This window comes from Leptidea sinapis, chromosome 19 (assembly GCF_905404315.1).
Source record: "Leptidea sinapis chromosome 19, ilLepSina1.1, whole genome shotgun sequence".
Classification (NCBI taxonomy): domain Eukaryota; kingdom Metazoa; phylum Arthropoda; class Insecta; order Lepidoptera; family Pieridae; genus Leptidea; species Leptidea sinapis.
This window is the reverse complement of record NC_066283.1, coordinates 2,957,930-2,985,253: the sequence shown is the minus strand read 5'-3', so window position 1 is coordinate 2,985,253 and position 27,324 is coordinate 2,957,930. Positions and strand designations below refer to the sequence as shown.

Genomic DNA, 27,324 nt, shown 5'->3' with positions numbered 1-27,324 from the left:
ATTTATATATAAATACTTTAATAATAATTTACCTACTTCCAACTAATCTTATATGAATATTTACAATTTATTAATCCGATACTATCAAATGTGGCAGTAAAAGTAAAATGTCTTAATGTGCAGTGTTTGTCTGGGACATTACAGCTATCACACCTATTTCTATTGGCAAACTATTGTGATCCGTAGTATACAACGTACCCACTGACCTCTACTATTTACCACTAGACTGGCGGCTGTCAAAGTGCTTTTGTGCCTGTTTGATAGTCGCCATTTTGGCGCTGTTGGCAATGGAGCGAGAGTCTGCGGTACTAAAACTAGTGATGACAACCTCAGCTAAACAAACATCAATAGGAAAACTATTTACAAAACGAAAATTGTCTTCTTTATTACGTTGATTCCAGAAGTATAAATAACACGGAAAACGACCGAAATTAATTCAAAATGCAATAATACTTCAGAGTTTTGTATGTTTCTCTCGAAGCCAATTGTATTATACGTCAAAATTAGTTCTCTGGACGCTCGCGAGTGGCGCTTAAAATAGGCACAAAAAATTTGCTGTCAAACATATGGAACAGCCTGTCCAGTGGTATTTATACAGATCAGTGAACGTACCACAAACTCTAGGCACACAGCAAACATTTCATGAAACAGGGCTATATTTAAAAGTATATCCAAAATGTTACATAAGGCGAATACGACCGATTTGTAAAATAAAAAAATAATTACTTAAAAATATTCTAAACTTTTGATGTCAGATAAAATGAAATCGTAGCTGATATGCATATTGTTTTACAAGGAATAATTCAAATCATTCATATATTCATACACAAAAAAAACTTTATCGAATTCCACGCTTCCCGTGTAGATAATTGACACTAACCGCGCGTACCAATAATGTATTTAGGTTATCCATAAGCCATATACACACTCATATGTGTACATACATATGAGTGTGTATATAAGAATAAATATAAGTATATATAAGAAGAAAAAATACTAAAAAATACTTTACATTCTTTGTATCGACCTACTTTCTTTTTAATACTACAACAGCTGTACGTACATATACGTACGAAGGCTATTCTGTTCAAGATGTTTCATATCATATTATGTTTCGAATAGCCTGTAGTATGTCTATAATAAATAAATAAAATTTACAATAATATTATATTTTTAAAGTAACACTATCACTAAGACAGTGGTCATCAATAACATCTTAAATCTGCCAACTCAAGTTTGACAGAACAGATAACAAAAACCAACATGGCGATTTTTAAAATGGCTGTCATGCAAATTATCAATGTTTATTGTGAAGTGATGGCTTAATATGAGTACAGATTGTTATATCTTGAACGATGGTACGTAATCCTTTGGTTTTTTAATTAAAAATGAAAATTTGGTTTTACTTTGATAACTACTGTAAACAGATTGTACATAGACTAAGGAACAGCTATAGACATAAGCAGTCACCTAATTCAATATCAAAATTAGAGATAATATTAAAAGCACATAATTGACCCGTAAATATTCACTATTATTAGCTAATTTGTTCTTATTATAATGTGTTAGCGCCTCAGTGGACACACACTCGTCGGGGACATCCAATGAATTACTGTTCACAATACATTCGTAGTAAAACGCCGAGAGACGAGGATATCTGTGACGTTTTGGGTCTTTGAAATCCACATCGAAGAGTCCGAATGTTGTGCTGAAATAAAAAAAAATATATTGGTAACGTTATCCATAAAATATGGTGTATTTCAGTATATCTAAGGATAAATATAGGCACGAATTATGCTCGAAACTCAGCTGTATGCCGTTTTGAGCAAACATATAACATTCAACAAAGACCTATTTTATTTGTCGAAATATAAACTAAAATCTGAAACAAGAAAAATGCACGTACCATAAATAAACACACACACAAACACAATGAATAAATAAATAAAAAGTTTAGTAAATCCAAATGTGTATAATATAACTACTTCGTATAAAATTTATTTTAAGCTAGGACTTTAGTCCTCCGCCGCGTCTGACTGTCCAGTCAAGTAAGGATAAGAAAATCACCACCAATGGATAGCGTGGTTCTCGATGAAGGTTTGAGTAAATAATTTGTTGAGTATTTGTTGAAGGTGTTGGAAAAAAATAAGTTGCCGTAAAAAAGTTATAAACTTTCAAAGAATTTTTTTTTTTTATGGAATACGAGGACCAACGAGCTACGGGTCACCTGATGTTAAGTGATTACCGCCGCCCACATTCTCTTGCAACACCAGAGCAATCTCAGGAGCGTTGCCGGCCTTTAAGAAAGGTGTACGCGCGTATCATAGATAGGTCTACAAAGAAGTCCGCGATGGCATTTGTCTACCTATTAAGGATAACATACTATACCCATTTTAATTATTTTTCTACTAACAGAACAGCGTCTGTCGAGTCAACTAGTTATTACATATATCAAAACATATCAGAAACAATTTACATAGGGTGGCGTTTAAAAGAATCTCTATTTTGTCTCCCCTTTTTTACCAACGTCCTATGGACGAGGAAACACCGAGCAAGTTAGCTCATTCTACACCATTTCATTCCGTCAGTCACATTATACTTCCAATAAATTAAAGAATTATATTATTTTACAGTATATCTCTTAGATAATTTATACGTCTAGATATAACCTCATGCTGCTAGACAACCGATGAAAACAGGCCAGGTTTATTACTTTAGTGTGCGGTGCATCATCGACAAGCTACGTCTTACACTCGCAATTTATATGTCACTGTGCGAGTGTGCGTGCATTGCTCAAAATCTAATCGTCAACCTCAATTTTTCGTTAAAAGTTTAAATCATATTGTGTGGCAAGCTGTCTAGATTTTTTTTATGAAAAAAGGGACGAGACGAGCATGACGTTCAGCTGATGGAAATTGATACGCTCTGCCCATTACAATGTAGTGCCGCTCAGGATTCTTGAAAAACCCAAAAATTCTGAGCGGCACAACAATGCGCTCGTCACCTTGAGACAAGATGTTAAGTCTCATTTGCCCAGTAATTTCACTAGCTACGGCGCCCTTCAGATCAAAACACAGTATTGCTTACACATTACTGCTTCACGGCGGAAATAGGCGCCGTTGTGTGAACCCATAACCCAGCCGGCATCCTGTACAAAGGAGCTTCCCACTGGTAGATATTACATTTATCTATGGTTTTGAAAACTATTCATATAACATACAAACCTGTATCCATCTAACCACTCGAAGGTGTCTATAAGTGACCAATAGGAATATCCCGTGACTTTGACATTGTCGACGTTGATGGCCAAGTATACCTGCAAATAAAAAAAAATGGGTACAATAATCTTTCAGTACATTAATTTGGTCAAAAAATGTAATTTTTCCAATTTATTTATTAAGAGATTATTAAATTACAAAATCAGAATAATAATTCAAGTCTTACTTAAAAGATAGTTAACAGTGTTATGTCCTATGGTATATTGTTATGGGGCAGTGCGGCCGATATTAATACTATCTTTGTGCTGCAGAAGAGGGCTATTCGCGCGATTTATAACCTAGGTCCTAGGGAATCATTAAGAGAAAAATTTAAAGAAATAAACAATTTGACTGTTGCTTCTCAATACATTTTTGATAATGTTTTGTATGTTCATAAGCACATTGAGGAATTTTCTAGAAACTGTGACATTCATAATGTTAACACGAGGAACAAACATAAACTTGTTATGCCTACTACTCGGTTGGGTCGAGTTAGTAAGTCTTTTGTTGGGCGATGTATATGCTTCTACAATATGATCCCAGAAAATGTACAAAACAAATGTGTTACGAAATTTAAAAGAATTGTTAAAAAACGTTTGTGTGGGAAAGGTTATTATAACGATTTTCTTAATGACACCACGGACTGGGATTAAAGCGAGCACCCTCAGGCTCTTTAATTGTAAATGTTTATTGTACGATATCACATTGTAATCCATATTTTATATTAAAAAAAAACCCGCTGAGTTTCTTGCGCCCATTCTTCTCAGGTCTGAGGCAGTCTCTTTTGAATGGGTGGTAGAAATTGACGTTCAATAAGTGATTATAAATCCTATTTTGAATAAATATATTTGAATTTGAATTGAACTGCGCCTGATCTAGGTAAACCTGTGTTTCAGGCGTAAAGAACATATAGTAAAACTAAATACTTAATCACAAAAAAGTTTCCTTTCCGTTCCGGGAAACTGCTTTGTGAGTGAGTTGTGTGCCGTACGGCACTTTCGGTTTTAGAGTATCTGAAAAATCTAGTGCCATGGAGCACTGCCGATTTGGGAAGGATAATGCACCATAGAAAATATTAATAATAATAGTTGATACTAAATGTGATTGTAGCTACTACAGTAAATTTGACATGTGATATAAGGCCGTTCCTAATATACTATCTACAGATAGAGATAAATTACTACCTTCGTCAGTAATTATGAATGAATATTGGGAACGGCCGTTAAATGACAAATGCTTATTTGAGGAACATTATAATAATATCATAACTTTCTTTGTTGATTTTTTGCATTCATTAAAATTATCTTTTTTTTTAATGAAAATAAGGGACGAGACGAGCAGGATGTTCAGCTGATGATGGTAATTGAAACGCCCTTCCCATTACAATTCAGTGCCGCTCATTGCTAAATTGGCACTACAATTGCACTCGTCACCTTGAGACATAAGTCTAATAATGTTTAGTCTCATTTGCCCAGTAATTTCACTAGCTACGGCGCCTTTGAGACTGAACCACAGTAATGTTTAACCAGTAATGCTTCACGGCAGAAATAGGCGCCGTTGTGGTACCCATAATCTAGTCGTGATCCTGTGCAAAGGAGCCTCCCACTTCAAATCTTGATGCGAAAAAGTTTTTTTTTAGGTCACTCAAAAAATAATAAAAGGAAAGTTTACGGTTTGACATTTTGTCAAATCCTTAGACTTATGAATAATGGACTCTGATTGTTTCATTTTAATGTAATAATAATTATATAATAATATTGACACACTTTTTACACAAATTATCTTGCCCCAAGTTAAGCATATATAGCCTGTGTTATGGGTTACAAGGCAACGATATATTTAATACAATATACTTACTTAAAAATACATAAATTCATATAAACATACATAAATACATTTCAACATCCATGACTCGGAAACAAACATCCATATTCATCGTATAAATCCTTGCACCTACCGGGATTCGAACCCGGGACCTCTAGCTTAGTAGGTAGGATCGCTAATCACTCCGCTATACAGGTCGTCAAATAACTCACGACTTTTTGCAATTCTAAAGCGCCTAAGGATTTCTATAGCACAATCATACCCACTTTGTATACAACGTTAAAAGGCATAAAAAAATTCTCCAAATGGATTCCTTTAGAATTCTTGTTGATGTACGATGTATGTATTCTTGCGTCAAGTCTGTAAGATTGTCAAGTTTTTTGAGAATATAAACACCAAAAATCATTCGTGTATAATAAAATCGATAACTATGCCAACATCCATAGAGAAATTTCAAAATTCAAAAATGACATGACTCCTTCCCATAAAAATTATCCTAAGTATTCCACCAAGGAGTTTCACAATAATAGAAATAAATGGGCTAAATGATTAAACCTCTTTGGGTGCCCTTTACTAAAAGCATTCGTCTGACTGACTGAGACTAAATTGACGGCTTGGGTTAGTGTTAGATATAGTATTTATGTATGTTAAAGTGTATATATCGTATTACATACCTGTTCCAAGTGATCCTTCAAAAATTTCACTCTTTCATAGTCTTCGATTTCCCCCCTATCTGGATAACCGTTTTCGGTGATTAGGAATTCTATGTCACCATATGTACTCTTGAGATAAGACAGCATCTTTCTTATGCCTTTTGGATAATTCTGTAAATCACAGGGCAATTCGTTAATGCACCCCTCGACAAACCTCTAGGATAATTCTGACCTTGCTGTAATAGTTGCGCAGGACGAATGCGATATGTAATTTTTTTAATGAAAATAATGGACGAGACGAGCAGGAAGTTCAATTGATGGTAATTTGGTAACTGAACGCCCTGCCCATTACAATGCAGTGCCGCTCAGGATTCTTGGAAAACCCAAAAATTGTGAACGGCACTACAATAGTCACCTTGAGACATAAGATGTTTGTTCTCATTTGCCCAGTAATTTCACCAGCTACGGCGCTCTTCAGACAGAATCACAATAATGTTAACACATTACTGCTTCACGGCAGAAATAGGCGCCATTGTGGTACCCATAATCTAACCGGCTCTAATTAGCTTGTAATTGTATTATAACATCATTGTGTACTATGTTTTATGCAAATAAATATATTGTTATTATTAAAAGGAGAAATAAACTAACAGCAATTAGAGGAGACACTCCAATTTTGGCGTCTGGTGGAACTTCCAACATGGCGTTGATCTCTGGAGAGCCGTCCACGAACCACGTTCCGCGTTCCCCAGCCTGAGCGGGTCTGATGACGCGCGTAGTGTAATAGTTCAGGCCGTAGAAATCCGCGGTGCCTGTTAATTATTTTCAAAAAGTTACTAGTTGATTCTTAAGATGATGTCCACAAGATGGACCGACGATCTGGTCAAGATCGCTGGATTACGTTGGATGAGGGCAGCGCAGGATTGATATTTGGGGGAGGCCTTTGACCAGCAGTGGACGTCTTCCGGCTGATGATGATGATCTGATTCAAAAGGAATCGACGTCAGAAATTGCTTGAATTACTTGGTGAGTGTGGAAAATCGGAATTGAAGTTCATAGACATTACGAATAAAGATTGTTTGGGCAATATTTTAACCGATTTAAAATAAAGGCAGTAAGATTGAACTGAGTTCAATATTTATCTTCAATTATTGAAGGAAGGCATCGGCACTCCTTAAGGAAAGCAATGTAGTTTACAATCCGTGCTTGTTCTTATTGGAAATATACCCGAGATGGTTTGGGCCTTTGTGGGTAATCCTCATAGAAAATAAATACTACACTAACCTTTTGAAGTTGGTGGTAATTAATCCCTGAAATCACAATATTTCGTATACAGGACGTCCCAAAATTATGGGACATGAAGGGAAAGTACCTTAAATATCGTAGATAGGGTATTTTATAACACTTGAAATAAGAGATTGCTTGTAACTAATTCTAGTAGGCTTCATTAGATACATAGTAGCTTTAAGGGTAAATGTATACACTTCTACAATAAAGTCCCAGCCAGTGTTCAGGCATTATCTAAAAATAAATTTAAATGTTTTATAAACAAATGGCTCTGTCGTAAATCCTATTACTCCACTGCTGAATATCTAAATGATCGGACAGCCTGGGACTAGATTGTGATTATTTTATAGCGATAGAAATGACTGTACAATATTGTATATTTTTATTGAAAAGAGCGCAAAAAAAAGAATGCTGGGAGAGTTTCTTGCGCCGCTTCTTCTCTCTCAGAGCGCCATTTGTTTCCGAAGCGGTAGTAGTATCTAGTAGTATAAGAAATGACATAAAAAAGAATTCTAAAGGAATCAATTTTGAGAAAATAAATGCCTTTTATGCCTTTACTGAAAAATGGAATAGGGAATCGAACCGACTTAAATGTAAAAAAAACACCCCTACTTTTATTATGCCAATCGAAAGAATGGCCAAAAACTTATAACTCTTCTTAAGTAACATAGTATTTTAAAAGAAAGGAACAACGTAAAATGTTTGAGTCAAATTTCAAGAATGACTTGATGATTATTTATTGCCGACGACGACTTTCGAAAAATAGCGATATCTAAAAAAATCTTTGAATGCAGAATTACTAACTCTTAAAAATAACATAAAGTCTTCTTTCAGTACAATCCCCTATCTACGATATTTAAGGTACTTTCCCTTCATGTCCCATAACTTTGGGACGCCCTGTGTATATTACAATACACCGGTATATGTATTAAGTTTCCTATTTTATTATTATGTAAAAGAAGGACAAAGGAGCGTGGAGGAGTAACAGGAGCGTTGCCGGCCTTTTAGGAAAGTGTACGCGCTTTTTTTGAAGCTACACATGTCGTATCATCCTGGAAGTACCGCACAAGGAAGCTCACTCCACAGCTTGGTTGTACGTGGAAGAAAGTTCTTTGAAACTGTGGAGAAACGCCACACGTTCAATATAGTGATGATGATTTCTGGGTTTGTGGCTAATTGTGGAATTTAGTGGCAGAAATAGAGTGAAACAGCTTTTAGGAAACTCTCCGTGAGACCGTGATTAATACGAAAGGAGTCATAATGCAGCGACATCTCTAATTAGTGCACAAGTTCGTGATTCTATGTTTAAATTTAGACCAACGTTAAAAATATAAAAAATTAACATTAGTTCACAGCTTACACCTTACTAAATCCACCTAAAAAAGTTTTAAACCTTTTTTTAAATTAAAATAAGGGACGAGACGAGCAGGACGTTCAGCTAATGGTAATTGATACGCCGTGCCCATTACAATGCAGTGCCGCTCAAGAATATCGACAAACCCAAAAATTCTGAGCGGCACTACAACTGCCCTCGTCAACTTGAGACATAAGATGACAAGTCTCATTTGCCCAGTAATTTCACTAGCTACAGCGCCCTTCAGACCGAAACACAGTAATGCTTACACATTACTGCTCCACAGCAGAAATAGGCGCGGTATTGGTACCCATAATCTAGCCGGCATCCTGTGCAAAAGTGCTCCCACTGGTGGTCCCACCTTTTATTAACTTTTTCTCTTTTTCGGTGAATGCTGGTAGACACGACGTGTTGTAACCTTGTTTCAAGCTGTACGCTCGAATGTGTTTCTCCAGGCTGTGTGGCCAGCCCCCCTTTTTAGAATAGATCGGATGTGAGTAACGTCCCACCTGGAAAGAGATATTTATCTGTAACTGTGCATTTTATATTTTCACGAGAACTGCTGTCGACAAACTACTTACTGTACATACTTGATAATTTCTAAAAAAATTTATGACGTGAAAATTAAAAACTTCGAATAAGACCCGATGTGCGGTATCTTTATCGCCGTAATTCATTTAAACTGGTCAAATCGATTCAAATTCTTGTGTTGGATTACTATCTAATTAATATTTTTTTATGGAAAAGGAGGACACACGAGCGTACGGGTCACCTGGTGTTAAGTGATCACCGTCGCCCACATTCTCTTGCAACACCAGAGGAATCACAAGAGCGTTGCCGGCCTTTAAGGAAGGTGTACGCGCTTTTTTTGAAAATACCCATGTCGCATCGTCCCGGAAACACCGCACAAGGAAGCTCATTCCACATCTCCGTAGTACGAGGAAGAAAGCTCCTTGAAAACCGCACTGTGGAGGACCGCCACACATCCAGATGGTGGTTATTATCATCCTAACTTGTGGCGTGTCGTGCGAAGGTGGAATTTGGCGGCAGGAATCAGGTGAAACAGCTCTTGGGAACACTCCCCAATATAAATGCGGTAGAAGACACACAATGAAGCGATGTCGCTGCGCAACGCCAAGGCGTTCATAGAGCACTGGGTCCCCGACAATTTGAGTGGTCAAATGGATCGAGCTGATACTGGGGTGCGCCAGACCAGAGATGACTGAAATACTCCATGTGTGGCCGGACCTGCGCTTTGTAGAGCGCTAGAATGTGGGCCGGCTTGAAGTATTGCCGTGCTCTATTTATGACGCCCAGTTTCTTCGAAGCCAATTTTGCTTTGGTCTCCAGATGGTCGCGGAATTGGCAGTCGCTCGAGATTTCGAGACCCAGTATTCCGATACTAGGCGAGGCTGTAAGGGAAGTGTTGTCGAAGAGCGGTGATACGAAAAATGTTTTTTTTTTTTTTTGGTAAACGCGCATACTCTTCTGGGGGTTTATTCTTTCTAAAGTTGTATGCCGCAGAGCTGAGTCTATCTGCAAGTTGGACAATATGGGCCTGAAATTAGCGGGGTCAAAAGAACTGCCCAATTTAAGCAAAGGTATAACTTTGCTGTATTTCATGAGGTCAGGGAACACACCCTCATAATAGTTATACAACGATTGTAATACTAACCATATGTTCTAAGCCGAGTTCCGCTAAGAACGAGTCACGGGGTACCTCCTTGGGTTCAATCCATAGTACGTTATTAGCCAGGGATATCTTACCTGTGAACAAAATATAACTTTATATTTACGGTTCAAGCAATTCATGCAGAATTTTTAAAATATAATATATGATATACTATACAGCAATAATAATATTATGCTCTCAAAAACATAACTTGTAAAAATACCAAGTCTCCAAAAATCTAAAATCCTTTATGATTTAAATAGATTAACTTAGCCCTCGCATGAAAACATACTATCTGGAGTATGCCTTACAATTATAATCTTGGTATGTATGACTTTTATATGTACAGGAATCTTTGAATGTGATTTTCGACAATTCAGTAGAATAGCGATTTTTTTTTTATTTTGTGGTGTATTTTTCCTAACAACCAAGGCGCGTATGCTAATGATGCTACAAAATTAAAATAGCAAATATAAAATATAGTAAAAATAATGAAACACACGCTTAATTAGAAAACAAAGTAAAAAAATAGAAATAATGCTCAAAAAGTGTAAATCAATGGTGCCCAGAGGCGCGGAGAATGTACAAAGTACTATCTACGCGCCTCAATAGGTATACGGAAAACCCAAACGCTGACAGCTATTTCGATCAACGGATCAGCCTAGCTATCAAAAATCTGCCAGTATTCTTGGTATATTTCCCCGTATTGGTAGTTTTTATTTAATGTAATCATTTGAGATCCGTAAGAGAACCAAAGTCACCGAAATAGCTCAAATGATTGCGAAACTGAAGTTGCAGTGGACAGGGGACATAGTTCGACGGACAGATGACCGTTGGGGCAGTAAAGTCCTCGAATGGTGACCACGTTCCGGACCACACAGTGTTGGTTGTTCCCCCACAAGACCGACTATCTGCTCAAGATCGCAGGAATACGTTGGATGAGGGCAGCGCAGGACCGATCGTCGTGGAAATCTTTGAGGGAGACCTTTGTCCAACAGTAGACGTCTTCCGGCTGATGACGAATCATTTGATTTATTATTAGATTTGTTTTGTTTGATTACAGTACACTCACCATTATACTTCTCTTTGTATTCTCTCTCATATAGTCTGTATGCTCTTGCATGAGCCAAGAGTATATTCTTATTGCACAGGAATGGTGCTATCTCAGACTCTTGGATCCCAGGCGCATATCTCCCCAGGTTGTAATTGAAGTCACACACCACAATCGCTTCGTTGATGGTCAACCAGGTTTTCACTCTGTCAGCGTAGAAGGAGAAGATTACTCTAGAGTAGTCTTCAAACCAGTCAGCAATCAGGGGATTGGTCCAGCCACCTGGAAAGGTAAGAAAAGTAGTTTTGGGTATATTTGACGCTATTTCGCACAAATTAACTGGTTTCGAAACAGAGATTCAGCATGGAAGTCACCGTAACTAAACATTATGCTGAAATAATTTTAGCATAGATAATATGTTATGTTTTTAAAGTGATAACCCTCACTTCTAGGATAAATGCAAAAATAAAATTTGAAAAATAAAATTTTATGAACGATGCGGGATTCGAAACCACGACCTCCGGCGTTCCGTGCCGGTGCTCTAACCAACTGAGCTAACCGTTCGTGTACCGCCTCGTTATAAATTCAACTCTCAGGTTGTGGCTTCATCTACAGGATCCACTTTACAGTTGATAACCTGCTCAATCCCAATATTTGCATATTAGGAAATTGACTTGAGATGTCGCTCTTGTTAATCTAAACAATATGTTATGTTTTTAAAGTGATAACCCTCACTTCTAGGAAAAATCTTCAAAATTCTGTTTGCTTTGTTCAACTCTCAGGTTGTGGCTTCATGAGAGTTGAACAAAGCAAACAGAATTTTATAACGAGGCGGTACTCGAACGGTTAGCTCAGTTGATTAGAGCACCGGCACGGAACGCCGGAGGTCGTGGGTTCGAATACCGCATCGTTCATAAATAATTTGTTTTTCAAATTTTATTTGTGTATAGGCTAGATTATTACATAGTTACTATAAAGAATAGCTTCTTACGTATTAGGTACAGGTTTAAAATGAATCTTTCCGCATCCCTCAGATCTCAACCCTATGAAATCGTAAAAAATATTATATTGTTAATTCTCTCTACAGTCAGTAAAACTTCTTACTAAATACCAATAATTCTTTACTAACATTAACATAACAGTCGTTGTATCACCTGTAATATCGCACTAAATATTCACTCAGTTACTGAATGATTAAATGAATCAATTGCGCTTCTATTTATGCTCATAAGGATTATTCTCCAATGATGTCAAACAGTATACTGTTATTGTATACAATAATATAATATAACAGTAAACAAGAAAGAATATACTTTTATAGTAAGTTATGTGATACTCGACCTTATTGTGTGAGTCAAGAAGTCGAGATTTCAAATTCTATGACTCTCGCGAAAATTCGATCCGAACTTCGTAATAATATAATAATAATAATAATATTGACACACTTTTTACACAAATTATCTTGCCCCAAGTTAAGTATATATAGCCTGTGTTATGGGTTACAAGACAATGATATATTTAATACAATATACTTACTTAAACATACATAAATACATTTAAACATCCATGACTCGGAAACAAACATCCATATTCATCATATAAATGCTTGCACCTACCGGGATTCGAACCCGGGACCTCTAGCTTAGTAGGTAGGATCGCTAACCACTCTGCTATACAGGTCGTCTATAATATAAGTCAGATCAAATCAAATCAAAATCACTTTATTCATGAAGGTCAAGGAAATGACATTTACAACCTTATATACAATAATAAATAACAAGAAATAACATTTTACCAGTGGGAGGCTCCTTTGCACAGGAAGCCGGCTAGATTATGGGTACCACAACGGTGCCTATTTCTGCCGTCAAGCAGTAATTTGCAAACATTACTGTGTTTCGGTCTGAAGGGCGCCGTAGCTAGTGAAATTACTGGGCAAATTAGACTTAACATCTTATGTGATAAGATGAAGAGCGCAATTGTAGTGCCGCTCAGAATTTTTTGAGTTTTTCAAGAATCCTAAGCGGCACTACATTATAATGGGTAGGGCGTATCAATTACCATCAGCTGAACGTCCTGCTCGTCTCGTCCCTTATTTTCATAAAATAAAAATAAAATGCAAAAATGGTTGAGCTTTAATGAGATAAAAGATGAGGTTTTAATAAGAAAAGTCAATTTCAATTAAAATTCCATAACTTTCATAATAACTTATCAGTATAGGTACCTAAATCTTGCAGCTTCACAGGTAGGTCCCAATGGTACAGAGTGACTACAGGTTCGATGCCCCGCGCTATCAGGGCATCTATTAGGTCGCTGTAGTACTTCACCCCAGCCTTATTTATCTTATTTGGTAGACCAGTTGGTAAAATTCGTGGCCAAGAAATCGAGAATCTGGAAGAAAAAATAGTTGTTATGTTTTTAAAGTGATAACCCTCACTTCTAGGATAACTACAAAAATAAAATTTGAAAACCAAATTTTATGAACGGTGCGGGATTCGAACCCACGACCTCTGGCGTTCCGTTTCCTAATATGCAAATATTGGGGTTGAGCAGGTTATCAACTGTAAAGTAGATCCTGTAGATGAAGCCACAACCTGAGAATTGAATAAAGCATACAAGATTTTATTATTATTACGGTTAGGTCGGGAGAGCACTGGCACGGAACGCCAGAGGTCGTGGGTTCGAGTACCGTATCGTTCATAAAATTTTGTTTTCAAAATTTATTTGTGAAATAGTACTATGTTAAAAATCTTAGCTGACTGGACAAACAATATTCTATCCATAAAAAAACATATAGTCCGGTCAATTTAGACATTCGAAGTTACATAAAGTCCCAACAAGCTGAAAATCAGTGAAATTGTTCAAAACATAATTATAAACAATGTTTAAAAGTTCCCCATCATTCCCGTGTATGGAATTTTATTTATTCAACGTCAAAGGTTAAAAAAATGAGTTTTTGGTGATTTTCACCAAAACGGTAAGTTTTATCATAAAAGTACTTCTGACAAAAATTGTAGATCATAAAATTATCTAGAAAAAATGTATCAATACTTAAGTTATATGACTTTATGTAACTTCACTCTCATTTTTTGGTCTAAAATGACCGGACTAATTAATAACGGATTTGCATAAGTCATCCTAAAACTTGCCTTCAAGCAAAACAAACAACAAGAAACGAAATAAACAACAACGTGTTTCTGAATGACCTTTTCTTTTTAATAACGATTATGCTTTGGAATATCCAAGTGCAGAAAAATATGTACCGATAGAAATAGCGTATTTTTTGATAATATTAGTTTTTAAATTAGTATTTACTTACTACAATTGTTTGCAAAAAGCGGGAACCTAAGTAGGGTATCAATTTTTGTTTCCATAAATTTTTGTTTGATAATTTAATGTAGTCTTATTCTCAGAATTTGGAAATAGAATAAGCAAGGAATAGTTTTCGTTAATTTGATCATAAAATTTTGGTTAAATCAATGAGGAATAATTTTAAAGTTCAAATACATGTATAAGCTAGGAAGGATTAAACAATTTTTTTTACTGTTTTTTTTATAAAAGTAAATAAAAGTTTAATATGGAGTGTGACCCCCTCTTGCCGTAATCACAGCTAGCATTCGTCTAGGTATGCTTGCGAGATACCCTTATTGTAGAGGTAAAGATATTCTTTAGCTCTCTGATGTTTTGTGGAGCTGGCAGCATTGACTTAACTCGTCGTTTCATGACATCCCAGACATGCTCTATGGAATTGAGGAAGTTGTAGACGCTTTTTTCGATATTATCCATATCGTATTGTCCTGGGAACACCGTGCAAGGAAGTTCATTCCAAAGGTTGACAGTAAGTCGTAGAAACCGCACTGTGGAGCGACGCCACACATCTAGATGGTGAGAATAATAAATAAGTTTGTAGTGACTGGTGCGGTGGTGGAATTGGGCTTCAGGGTTCGGATCAAACAGCTCTTCGAAACGCTCCTCCTGATAAATGCGGTGGACAATGAAGCTACGTCTCTACTCAACGCCAAGTGATAGAGCTGTTTACAGAGCACTGGATTCCCCGATAATTCAAGCAGGTTTGCGTTGCATGTAGTCAAATAAGTCTTGCTGATTCTGCGTTGCGCCAGACCAGAGATGACAGAAATATTCCAAATGATGCTTAAACTGAGCCTTCTAGAGCTCTATAATCACTATATAAAAATAAATAATTCTATTAATGACCCACTGTGTCTTCAAAGCAAGTTATACAAGGACTCAACTGCGATTCGGCAGTGTCATTAGCATAGGTCGAGATGGACGTTTAAATTAATGGATTAAAGGTGAACAAAAAGTACAAGAACCGGCCCTAATACGCAACCTTGTGGAACCGCAGCTTTCATATTATTTAACTTCAAAGTGGGTATTTATGGTTTATAAAAAAAAATTATGGTTATGGTTCTAAAAATATTTATGGTTCTGGAACAGCTGAAAATGGGATAGCTGGTTTTTTCTTAGTAATAATATAAAAACTGTCTGTTATAACTTATCAAATGCCTTTGCAATATCTGTGTTATATCTCCGATTTTATGAACCAGGTCTATTAGAGTGTTTATTTCGGAAGCCAAATTAATGGTATGTAATAAAATAATTATCTGGTTTCTAGTATTGTTTTCTTTCAGACGAATGGATTAAAAATAATAAAATTTTACAAATCATTTTGTCATCATCAGCAACATGATTTTCTTAATAGTTTTACTAGAAAAGTTTCTCAAATGTTACGCCAGCTACTTTCCGTAAGTATTCCACATATTTCGTTTTTCTTCTGTTTCATATTCTTGGCCTAGCCTTCGAAAGTAAGTAGTCCGTGTTTCGTTAACCATTACGTGTAATGATGAATCTTTAGTCCTCGAAGATAGACCAATTAACGATTTTATGCACATTTATCGACTACATTTTTACTGCCGCTCAAGCGCCAAGCCTCAGACAAAAAAATGGCGCGCGTGTCAAGTGTATCAGAGGTCATCAGATGACGTCTTGGCTCGGCTTACATTACGACTTATTTCTCGTGTTTGGGTTCTGTTTATATAACTTATGTCAGCGCTTTTGTATTGAAACAAGTAAGGTCTTTGTTGCATAATTTTAAGAAATTTTATCTAAAGTAGAGCAGTCACACATTTTTAGTGGTTTTTTTAGGGTTCTGTAGCCAAATGTGTTACGAAATTTAAAAGAATTGTTAAAAAACGTTTGTGTGGGAAAGGTTATTATAGCATAAACGATTCTTAATGACACCACGTACTGGAATAAAGCGAACACCCTCAGGCTCTTTAATTATAAATGTTTATTGTACGATATCACATTGTAATCCATATTTCATATTTAAAACAAAGCCCGCTGAGTTTCTTGCGCACATTCTTCTCAGGTCTGTGGCAGTCTCTTTTGAATGGGTGGTAGTTTTTGACGTTCAATATGTGATTTTAAATCCTATTTTGAATAAAAATATTTGAATTTGAATGCCAAAAAACGGAACCCTTATAGATTCGTCGTGTCTGTCTGTCTGTCTCTCTGTCCGTCCGTCCGTATGTCACAGCCACTTTTTTCCGAAACTATAAGATATATACTGTTGAAACTTGGTAAGTAGATGTATTCTGTAAACCGCATTAAGATTTTCACACAATAATAGAAAAAAAAAAAACAATAAATTTTGGGGGTTACGTTATTTACCCCATACTTAGAACTGAAACTCAAAAATTTTTTCTCATAAAACCCTATCTATGGATAGGTTTTGAGATATTGAGGTTTCTAATACAATTTTTTTCTAAACTGAATAGTTTCCGCGTAGAGACACTTTAAAAGTGGTAAAATGTGTCCCCCTCCTGTAATTTCTCAAATAAGAGAATGATAAAACTAAAAACATATATGATCTACATTACCATGCAAACTTCCACCTAAAATTGGTTTGAATGAGATCTAGTTAGTAGTTTTTTTAATATGTTATAAATAAATTAATTTAAAAAAATACACTTTTATTAAAACATCGATCTAAGTTCTACTACTTCAAGAACTTTTATATTATGATACGGACCCCTTCATGAGTGAGTTCGACTCGCACTTGGCCACTTTTTTATCTTTAACTACGGATTGTATATCAATTATTATTAATGAATGTAGAAAATATAATATCATTAGAAAATTTGCATAAGATTTCTTATCAAATTCATATACATTGCCAAACAAATTTTATTTAATAACGCCTGGTAATTTTATTATTATCTTATTAAGAGTTACCAACGTAATGTAAAGCTAAACTATAATTAATAATTATCCTGCATTAATTTAAGTCGGCTTGTGTGTCAATGTGTTGATCCTCACGTGGCCCTCAATATTTTAAGCACATGAAAATATTATTTCAAGTATAGTTTATCATATAATGTAGAGGAGAAATAATATAAAAGTGGATATAAAGAGAACTTTTTATTGCCTTATCTAACATCTAAATTATAAATTATGTTTATACTTTAATGTTATAAAACTGAGGTGTATCAATGTTTGTTAAATTCTAAGATAAATTATACGGACTAGACTCTAACGGCCGTTCCCAATATACTATCTACAGATACAGATAAGTTACTTTCTCCTTTTACCTTCTACTGTCAGTAATTAGCTGTCAATAATGTGAAGCTGTCCCAATATACCCGATAAGTCATTCTTATCGCCTTAAATTGGGACGCGTGAATTGCAATTTTCATACAAACTTCTATGATCTATCGCTGGTAAACTATACGTCCTCTCCCATTGACAGACAGCGTGAACGGCTAAGGTGATTTACCGTCGATAAGTTTATTGGAACAGAAAAGTCAACGATAGTTACGATTTTTATCTCAAGTAGGCCACAACCGGAGATAGACTGAATATTGGGAAAGGCCATAGATAGAGTGTGACAGTTGTGACCATGTGGAAAAAAATAGCGGTGAACTGTAAACCTCTAATTTCAGCAACGCACACGCCCTATAACAAAGTGACATACATATCGCGAGTGTAAGGTGTAGCTTGTCACACACACTAAAGTTATAAACCTGGCCTGTATGAAAATATCCGAACCTCATTTTCGATTTGCATAATCTTATATATATAAAATTCTCGTGTCACAATGTTAGTTACCTTCCTCCTCCGAAACGGCTGTACTGATTTTTACCAAATTATAAATGCATATTAAGTAGGTCTGAGAATCGGCTACTATCTATTTTTCATCCCCCTAAATGTTAAGGGTGGTCCACCCCAAATTTTTTTTTTAAATTTTAGAAATACTTTATTGTTTTTATTTTTTTATGATACAACATTAAAAAAATACATAGAACCCTAAATTTTCAACCCTCTACGATTAACCCCTATTTTTGTATCGCGATTTTTATATTATTCTGTGCTGTAGGGTTGCAAGATGGCAATGGATCAATACTTACAATAATTTTATTATTTTATAGGTCTGAGAATCGGCTGCATCTACTTTTTACATCCCAATTTTTTTTTATTACTTTATATGGCAATACAACGTTTGCTGGGTCAGCTAGTATTATATAATATTGACTTTAGGATATAAGTGTCTTACTATGAAATGATTTGATCAATGTGGCCAATAATTTGGTATATTTTTTTTCTCTGGCCGGCACTTCTGATTTCGGTCCATGTTAGTAGGAAAAGTAAATATTTAATTTAATAATAATATTATAATTATGATTAGCTGTTTCACCTGATTCCTGTCGCCAAATTCCACCTTTGTATGACACGCCACAAATTAGAATATCAACCCCACCATCTGGATGTGTGGCTGTCCTCCACACTGTGGTTTTCAAGGAGCTTTCTTCCGCGTACTACAAAGCTGTGCAATGAGCTTCCTTGTGCGGTTTTTCCGGGACGATACGACATGGGTACCTTCAAAAAAGCGCGTGCACCTTCCTTAAAGACCGGCAACGCTCGTGTGATTCCTCTGGTGTAGCAAGAGAATGTGGGCGGCGGTGATCACTTAACACCAGGTGAACTGAACGCTCGTTTGTCCTCGTATTCCATAAAAAAAAGACTCGTTACCTATAGAAATCCAGCCCCAGTTGAGCAACTAGGTTGACATCTTCGCGCCAGTGATGATAGGAGTCGGCAGCAACATCACCTGTTGACCCGTTCACTACTTCTTTACTCTTCGTATGTACATATCTATCCCAAATACTTTCGCCTTTCCCTGTCCAAAGAATTTCAAAAGCGTTTGTCAAAAGTTTTCTTTTCTTTTTACATTTACCACAACTTCAGAATAAAACAAGTCCTGGCACAAACAGAGTAAGTTAGAAATCACGTAATTTCATCTAAATTGTAACATTGTCTACAACTGCATTATGTTAGATTTATTTATTAACTGTTTGTCTGCAACTAAGTGTAATTTAAGTGTAAATTTAAATATTAAGTGTACTTAGTGAAACTGTTTAAAGAGAGACATCCTTGTGTCCATATTTCTATTTTTACTTTATCTACTTTATGTTTAAGGATGTATCTGTATTTGTTTCCAAATAAATAAATAATAATAAACTTCGAAAAAGGTTGAGCTTAAATGAGAAGAAGTGGGAAGAAACTCATTGCCACTTATAAATCATTATTTATATCTTCATCGTCTTATAAATAGTTCCAACTATAGTATAAAGTGATGCAACTTAAATACTTAATATCCGGACGACCGAGCCTTGCTCGGATTTTTAAGAATGTACAAAACTTGAACAAAAAAAAAACTAATAAAACATCTGGATTCGAACCGGGATCTTCTGCTTTCCGGATCACCCAATGTCCCATCTGAGCTATAATAGTCTTGTATATAGTGGCGAAATTTACCTTTGTATTCTAATGTTATTGTAGCTGTTTCTCATTCAAACATGGATAAAACCATTTTTTTTAAATTGAAACCTAGCTAGATCGATTTATCACCCCCGAAATCCCCTGCATACTTAATTTTATGAAAATCGTTGGAGCCGTTTCCGAGATTCAGATTATATATATATATATATCTATATATATATATATAAAAACAAAAACACCGTAAATAATAAATAAGTAATTGTATTTACGAGCATTTTTACTAGCGATTATAAAACTATAATAACTTTAATTTTAGGAACCTTAAGCAGCCGTCACAGTATCATCCCGCCGGCAAGTTTGACCAAAGCGAGGCTCCTTAGCACAGGATTCCGGCTAGATTATGGGTACCACAACGGCGCCTATTTCTGACTTGATGCAGGCATTACTGTGTTTTGGTCTGAAGAGTGCCGTAGCTAGTGAAATTACTGGGCAAATGAGACTTAACATCTTATGTCTCAAGGTGACGAGCGCAATTATAGTGCCGCTGAGAGTTTTTGAGATTTTCAAGAATCCTGAGGGGCACTGGATTGTAATGGATGTATCAATTACCATCAGCTGAACGTCCTCCTCGTCTCGGCCTTATAAAAACAAAATAAGTAAAATTTCCTTGATTTGTTCAAACGGTTACTATTTTGAATAAAACCCTAGAGTCTCATTAGTTTATTCCAAAAGATAAAACGTACAAGGCGAGGATGACGAACCACTTAGTAATTCTAGACAGAATCCTAGGAATAAAAAATAAGAATGGTCTTCGAAGCCTGTTATGCTGGTCAGTGAACTAAAGGGTTAACAGAACGCGTTTTTATCTTGCAACTAGATTCCAGATTTAATGGCCGACAATAATTTATAATGTTATGTGAAGGATTTGCTAATAATGCTACCTACATCTTCGAGCGGTAGGTTATAAAGTTAGCATATTCGTTTTAATCCAGGGCTTACCTATTCATTTGATTATTTTATTTATTAATAAGGCAATTGTTACTATGTACTATTAAATTCCGAGTTAGTACCTAAGTTTTTTTTGGGCGATATGCTTTTACAACATGATCCCGGGAAAATGTTTTACAAAATTCAAAAGAATTATAGCTATATAGGTACATAAAATGTATATAATATATATAAAATGTATATACAAATGTTTGAACTTTAGTACAAGCCGGCAATTTCATTTTTTTTTGACAATAAGGGACGAGACGAGCAGGACGTTCAGCTGATGGTAAGTGATACGCCCTGCAAATTACTGCTAGATCCCGCTGGAGCTGAGGATTCTTGAAAAACCTAAAAATTCTGAGCGGCACTACAATTGCACTAGTCACCTTGAGACATAAGATGTTAAGTCGGCGCCCGTCAGACCGAAACACAATAGTGGTTACACATCACTGCTCCACGGCAGAAAAAGGCGTCGTTGTGGTTGGTACCCATAATCTAGCCGGCATCCTGACTTTCATACTTAGACACTTAATAATTCATTGAAATATAAGCTGGCAACCATTAAGGACGCGTTTACGAATCCGACAAAAATAAGATATTTTTCGGTAGAGTTTGTGATGAAATTAAACTAAGTCTAACAAAACTAAAAATTGCCACTAATAGATTACTTCTTTATCTCCAATTAGCGGGAAATGTTTGCTTTGAAATTTTGGTATTTTATGTCGTAAAAACGATTATCCGTTACCTCTTCACACAAAATTGACGAAATGGGGCTTCATTCAGGATCAGTTTTCTGCTACCACTTACACAATTTTGGCTCTTAAAAATTATGTAAGGAAAGCAGATATAATATTTTCAAAAACACGGGAAATAAATTAATGAATATCTAATAAATAATCTCAGAAAAAATTAAAAATGAATCGTCTAAAATTCATATATATTTCTGATAAGCATGAGCTTTAAAGTGTGGTATTAAGGGTTATTTTATTTTGTCACTCCGTACTCATTGCACAGAAAGATCTATCGAAATAACCTCAGTCCGCGCTCGGCCGCCGTCGTGGGTAGACACTGTGTCGGTTGTAAGCAGCAGCTCGTACTCGGAAAGATCGCTGTACGAACATGAATATTTTTTATAAGCTATACAATACTGTCTTTGATACTTTACATATTTTTTTACGCAGTCAGATTTTCAATAAATTATGTTTCTGTATTTTTTTGAAGAATTTGTGATTTATAAGTTCATCTCTAAATATAAGGTCTAATCGAAATCCAAGATGGCGCTTATAAAATTGGCAACTTTTCTTCATGGGTGTCATTTTCATGGTTATCGGGGTTAACAATAACGAATATCGGGTCAAAATCGAAATCCAAGATGGCGCCTATGAAATTTACCAACTTCTCTTCATGGGTGTCATTTTCATGGTTTTCGGGGTCAATAATAACGAATATCGGGTCAAAATCGAAATCCAAGATGGCGCCTATGCAAATTACCAAGTTCTCTTCATGGGTGTCATTTTCATGGCTTTCGGGGTCAACAATTACGATTATCGGGTCAAAATCGAAATCCAATATGGCACCGATGAAATTTACCAACTTCTCTTCATGGGTGTCATTTTCATGGTTTTCGGGGTCAACAATAACGAATATCGGGTCAAAATCCAAATCCAAGATGGCGCCGATGAAATTTACCAACACCTCTTCATGTGTGTCATTTTCATGGTTTTCGGGTCAACAATAACAAATATCGTGTCGAAATCCAAGATGGCGCCGATGAAATTTACCAACTTCTCTTCATGGGTGTCATTTTCATGGTTTTCGGGGTCAACAATAACGAATATCGGGTCAAAATCGAAATCCAACATGGCGCCGATGAAATTTACCAACATCTCTTCATGGGTGTCATTTTCATGGTTTTCGGGGTCAACAATAACGAATATCGGGTCAAAATCGAAATCCAACATGGCGCCGATGAAATTTACCAACATCTCTTCATGGGTGTCATTTTCATGGTTTTCGGGGTCAACAATAACGAATATCGGGTCAAAATCGAAATCCAACATGGCGCCGATGAAATTTACCAACATCTCTTCATGGGTGTCATTTTCATGGTTTTCGGGGTCAACAATAACGAATATCGGGTCAAAATCGAAATCCAAGATGGCGCCTGTGAAATTTACCAACTTCTCTTCATGGGTGTCATTTTCAGGTTTTTTTAATAATATTAATTAATAATTAAAAACTTTATTTGGTTCAAAAATACAGAAATCTTATTACTAATAACAATATTATGGACATTACAAAACCAAAATGGTGTCTAGTCAGCATTATGTTGGGAATTTTACTTCTCAACGCTGGTATTCTCTAGACACCGAGACACAGACTTTGAGAATTAAATATATATATATATATATATACTATATATATATATATATATATATATATAACTAATACACTTCTCAATTTAAGGAAAATATTAATAACATAACATTAAATCATAATATCATAACATTGGTAAGTAATCGGCAAATTTTTTCTTATAAGTAAAATAACAATAGGTTTGAATAAATATTTGATAAGTCATAACTTTGACCGTTTAAACAAAATAAAATATATCCATAAGACATCAATACATCAGCTATAAAACCCAATGATGTTCTATACACATGTACATCAATAAATTTAAATGTTTTGTAAAAAAATGGCTCTGTCGTAAATCCTATTACTCCACTGCTGAATATCTAAATGATCGGACAGCCTGGGACTAGATTGTGATTATTTTATAGCGATAGAAATGACTGTACAATATTCTATATTTTTATTGAAAAGAGCGCAAAAAAAGAATGCTGGGAGAGTTTCTTGCGCCGCTTCTTCTCACTCAGAGCGCCATTTGTTTCCGAAGCGGTAGTAGTATCTAGTAGTTATTAGAAATGATATCAAAAAGAATTCTAAAGGAATCAATTTTGAGAAAATAATTAATGCCTTTTACATAAAAGCCTATGAAACTTACCAACTTCTTTACATAAAAGCCTATGAAACTTACCAACTTCTTTACATGGGTGTTTATGTTAAATCCAACTAACTTTGAATAACATGTCTGCCAGTGAAAGTTCCGTCAAAATAGGTCAAGCCGTTTTAGAAATTTGCTTGTACGATCAGACAGACAAAATAAATTTAAATCGGTTTTCTAGGATAAGTACCGCATAATAGTTGTCATATATTATTTGTACATTAATTCATATGTATCAAAATTGTTTTTCGAATTCAAATTAAATAATTTACCATGACTTCGGAAAACAGGCTAATATTATGACTGTTCATTGTCAGTACATTTATGAAAATTTAATATACGTTCACAAAAATCGTCACCTTTTTGCTCTTAATAGTGATTTTCATTATTATAACACTAGAAATAAGGGATTGCTTGTAACTAATTCTAGTAGGCTTCATAAGGTACATAATAGCTTAAAGGGTAAATGTATACACTTCTATAATAAAGTCCCAGCCACTGTTCAGGCATTATCTATAAATATATTTAAATGTTTTATAAAAAAATGGCTCTGTCGTAAATCCTATTACTCCACTGCTGAATATCTAAATGATCAGACAGCCTGGGACTAGATTGTGATTATTTTATAGCGATAGAAACGACCGTACAATATTGTATATTTTTATTGAAAAGAGCGCAAAAAAAGAATGCTGGGAGAGTGTCTTGCGCCGCTTCTTCTCTCTCAGAGCGCCATTTGTTTCCCAAGCGGTAGTAGTATGTAGTAGTTATAAGAAATGACATCAAAAGTAATTCTAAAGGAATCAATTTTGAGAAAATAAATGCCTTTTATGGGATAATCGTTATATACTATATGATTTTTTTTTTATGGAATAGGAGGACAAACGAGCGTACGGGTCACCTGGTGTTAAGTGATCACCGCCGCCCACACTCTCTTGCAACACCAGAGGAATCACAAGAGCGTAGCCGGCCTTTAAATAAATGCTTTTGACTCTCATTTTGTGTATTTGAAGTTAGTGCTATGAGACTAAGCTTAATATAAATAGTATCCTGTTTACGGCAATTATTATCTATTTATTAACATACAATTATTCACCAGTGGGAGGCTCCTTATTATTATGGGTACGACAACGGCGCCTATTTCTGCCGTGAAGCAGTAATGTGTTAGTATTAATGTATTTCGGTCTGAAGGGCGCAGTAGCTAGTGAAATTACTGGCAAATGAGACTTAATCTTATGTCTCGAGGCAACGAGCACTATGGTATTGACACTCAGAATTATTGTGTTTTTCAAGAATCCTGAGCGGCACTGTATTGTACTGGGCATGGCGTATTATTACCATAAATTGACGTCGTGCTTGTCTCGTCCCTTAATTTCATAAAAAAATATAAAGATTTAATTTAAAAAAAAATCTGTTTTGAATTTACCATCAAGATTCCACGCGCCTTCTATTTGGTATGCAGCTGTTGAAGTTCCGAACTTGAAATCAGCTGGGAAATTTCGAGATGTTGCAGAAATAAGCGTTGAGAAGAATGCACTGAAATGTAGAGACTTTTAATTATAACACATTAGAGAAGAAAGAAAGAAAGAAAAAAAGTTTATACATGACGATATAGTACAATAAAACATAAAACAAAATTGAAAAATATTATTTTCTATAAGCAAAAATAATTAAGCATACATATATCTATCTAAGTACTTACACACACGCACACACACACACACACACACACACACATATATACATACATATCTTATACTGACTAGCATCTGTCCGAATACAATAATGGTGTTATACTGTGTTGATTGCTTAAAATTCAGGCCTTTAAAATGTTCATCCCCTTTTGGCAGTCAGATCAGTCATTTGACCGCGTGTTTGCGTTTGTGAACGGCTGGATCACTTGGCGTTGCGTAGAGATGTCGCTTCATTGTGTATCTTCTACCGTATTTATCACGGGGAGTGTTCCGAAGAGCTGTTTAACCTGATTCTTACCACCGAATTCCACTTTCGCACGACACGCCACAAGTTAGGATACCATCACTACCATCTGGGTGTGTGGCGGTCCTCCACAGTGCGGTTTTCAAGGAGCTTTCTTCCACGTAATACAAAGCTGTGGAAAGAAGCTCCTTGTGCGGTGTTTCCGGGACTTAAAGGCCGGCAACGCTCCTGTGATTCCTCTGGTGTTGCAAGATAATGTGGGCGGCGGTGATCACTTAACCCCAGGTAACCCGTACGCTCGTTTGTCCTCCTTTTCCATTAAATAAAATCATATTTTTATCTATAATTTAAACCAATTTAAGAGCTGTGGAATATAAATACATAACGAGTCAAATATTAGGTACCTATTATTTACATGCGGCCACTGAGTATACAAGTACTAACGTAAATTTGTAATTCATTGCCCATTGTTATGTAAATCAGATTTAAATTAGTTAACATAATAAGTAAGTTTATAAGATTTACCCCCTTATTCATAATGGTCCGCTAACTTTAAACAGCCGCTTAGGAGTGTTTTTTCTCATTCTGACTTAGGTCAATAGAAGAAGACAGAGTGAGAATTAGCAATGCTTTAATTTAGCAGACTATTATGAACAAGGGGGTTAGTCTTTATTCCACGCTACTTTTAGTTTTCTACCAATAAATAGTTTTGCTTTATTTTTATCTAAATATTAGCTATTTAGCGTAAGCTAAGTATTTAGCGTAGTAAAATATTCACCAAATGGCCCAATGGAAGACCAGCGTTGGTTTTCAAACCAGCAAACATGCTGAGTTGGGACCATTTTTTAAATCGTATATAGTAGAATTAATTTTTCGGGTAATCCTGCCTAAAATCCGCAGGCCGTGTCAGTCGTCACGCCAGCATTAAAGAAGTCATCCGCAGGGAATTTGCCGCTCTTAATATACCAGCTGTTTGAGAGCAAATGGTATTACCCGCCGCGATAGCAAGCGTCCTGATGGAATGACGCTGGTGGCTTGGGCACGGGGAAGGCGCTGGTTGGAGACGCGACTTGCGTCGACACTCTGGGTCCTTCTCATGTCCAAGTTACGTCAGTTGGTGATGGGGCTGCTGCTTCGACTGCCGAATACGGCAAGCGTGGCAAATATGTGTCAGTGAGTCATACATATTTGTGCCGTTTGGTGTCGAGAAACTTGGCCCGTGGGGCCCAGAGGCGCGGAGAATGTTCTAAATACTATCTTCGCGCCTCAATAAGGCTACAGGAAACCCAAGCGTTGGCAGCTATCTCGGTCAACGGACCAGCCAACGCGAAAATTCTGCCAGTATTCTTGGTACGCTTCCGCGTAATGATAGTTTTAATTTTATGTAGTCATAGTATTGTGAATATAGTTATAAGATTTGTGAATATAGTTATAAGATTTGTTTTGTTTGAATAAATGTATATCATATTTGTTCTTAACATTAATGATTCAGTCG

The 27,324-nt window shown here is 35.9% G+C and overlaps 1 protein-coding gene across 2 annotated transcripts in view; it reads right to left on the bottom strand.

Annotated features, from left to right (window-relative positions):
- The window catches only part of LOC126969902 (myrosinase 1-like), a 58,055-nt gene continuing 30,731 nt past the window's right edge, over positions 1-27,324 (bottom strand). For both annotated transcript variants that reach the window (XM_050815524.1, XM_050815523.1), the window contains 10 exons: positions 25,318-25,427; positions 19,148-19,295; positions 13,320-13,486; positions 11,120-11,380; positions 10,051-10,142; positions 8,737-8,884; positions 6,386-6,546; positions 5,756-5,905; positions 3,225-3,316; positions 1-1,708 (listed from right to left, as the gene is read on the bottom strand). In XM_050815524.1, coding sequence (XP_050671481.1) covers positions 1,471-1,708; positions 3,225-3,316; positions 5,756-5,905; positions 6,386-6,546; positions 8,737-8,884; positions 10,051-10,142; positions 11,120-11,380; positions 13,320-13,486; positions 19,148-19,295; positions 25,318-25,427 — 1,567 coding nt within the window. In that variant the 3' untranslated portion in view covers positions 1-1,470. The remainder of the gene's footprint in view (positions 1,709-3,224; positions 3,317-5,755; positions 5,906-6,385; positions 6,547-8,736; positions 8,885-10,050; positions 10,143-11,119; positions 11,381-13,319; positions 13,487-19,147; positions 19,296-25,317; positions 25,428-27,324) is intronic.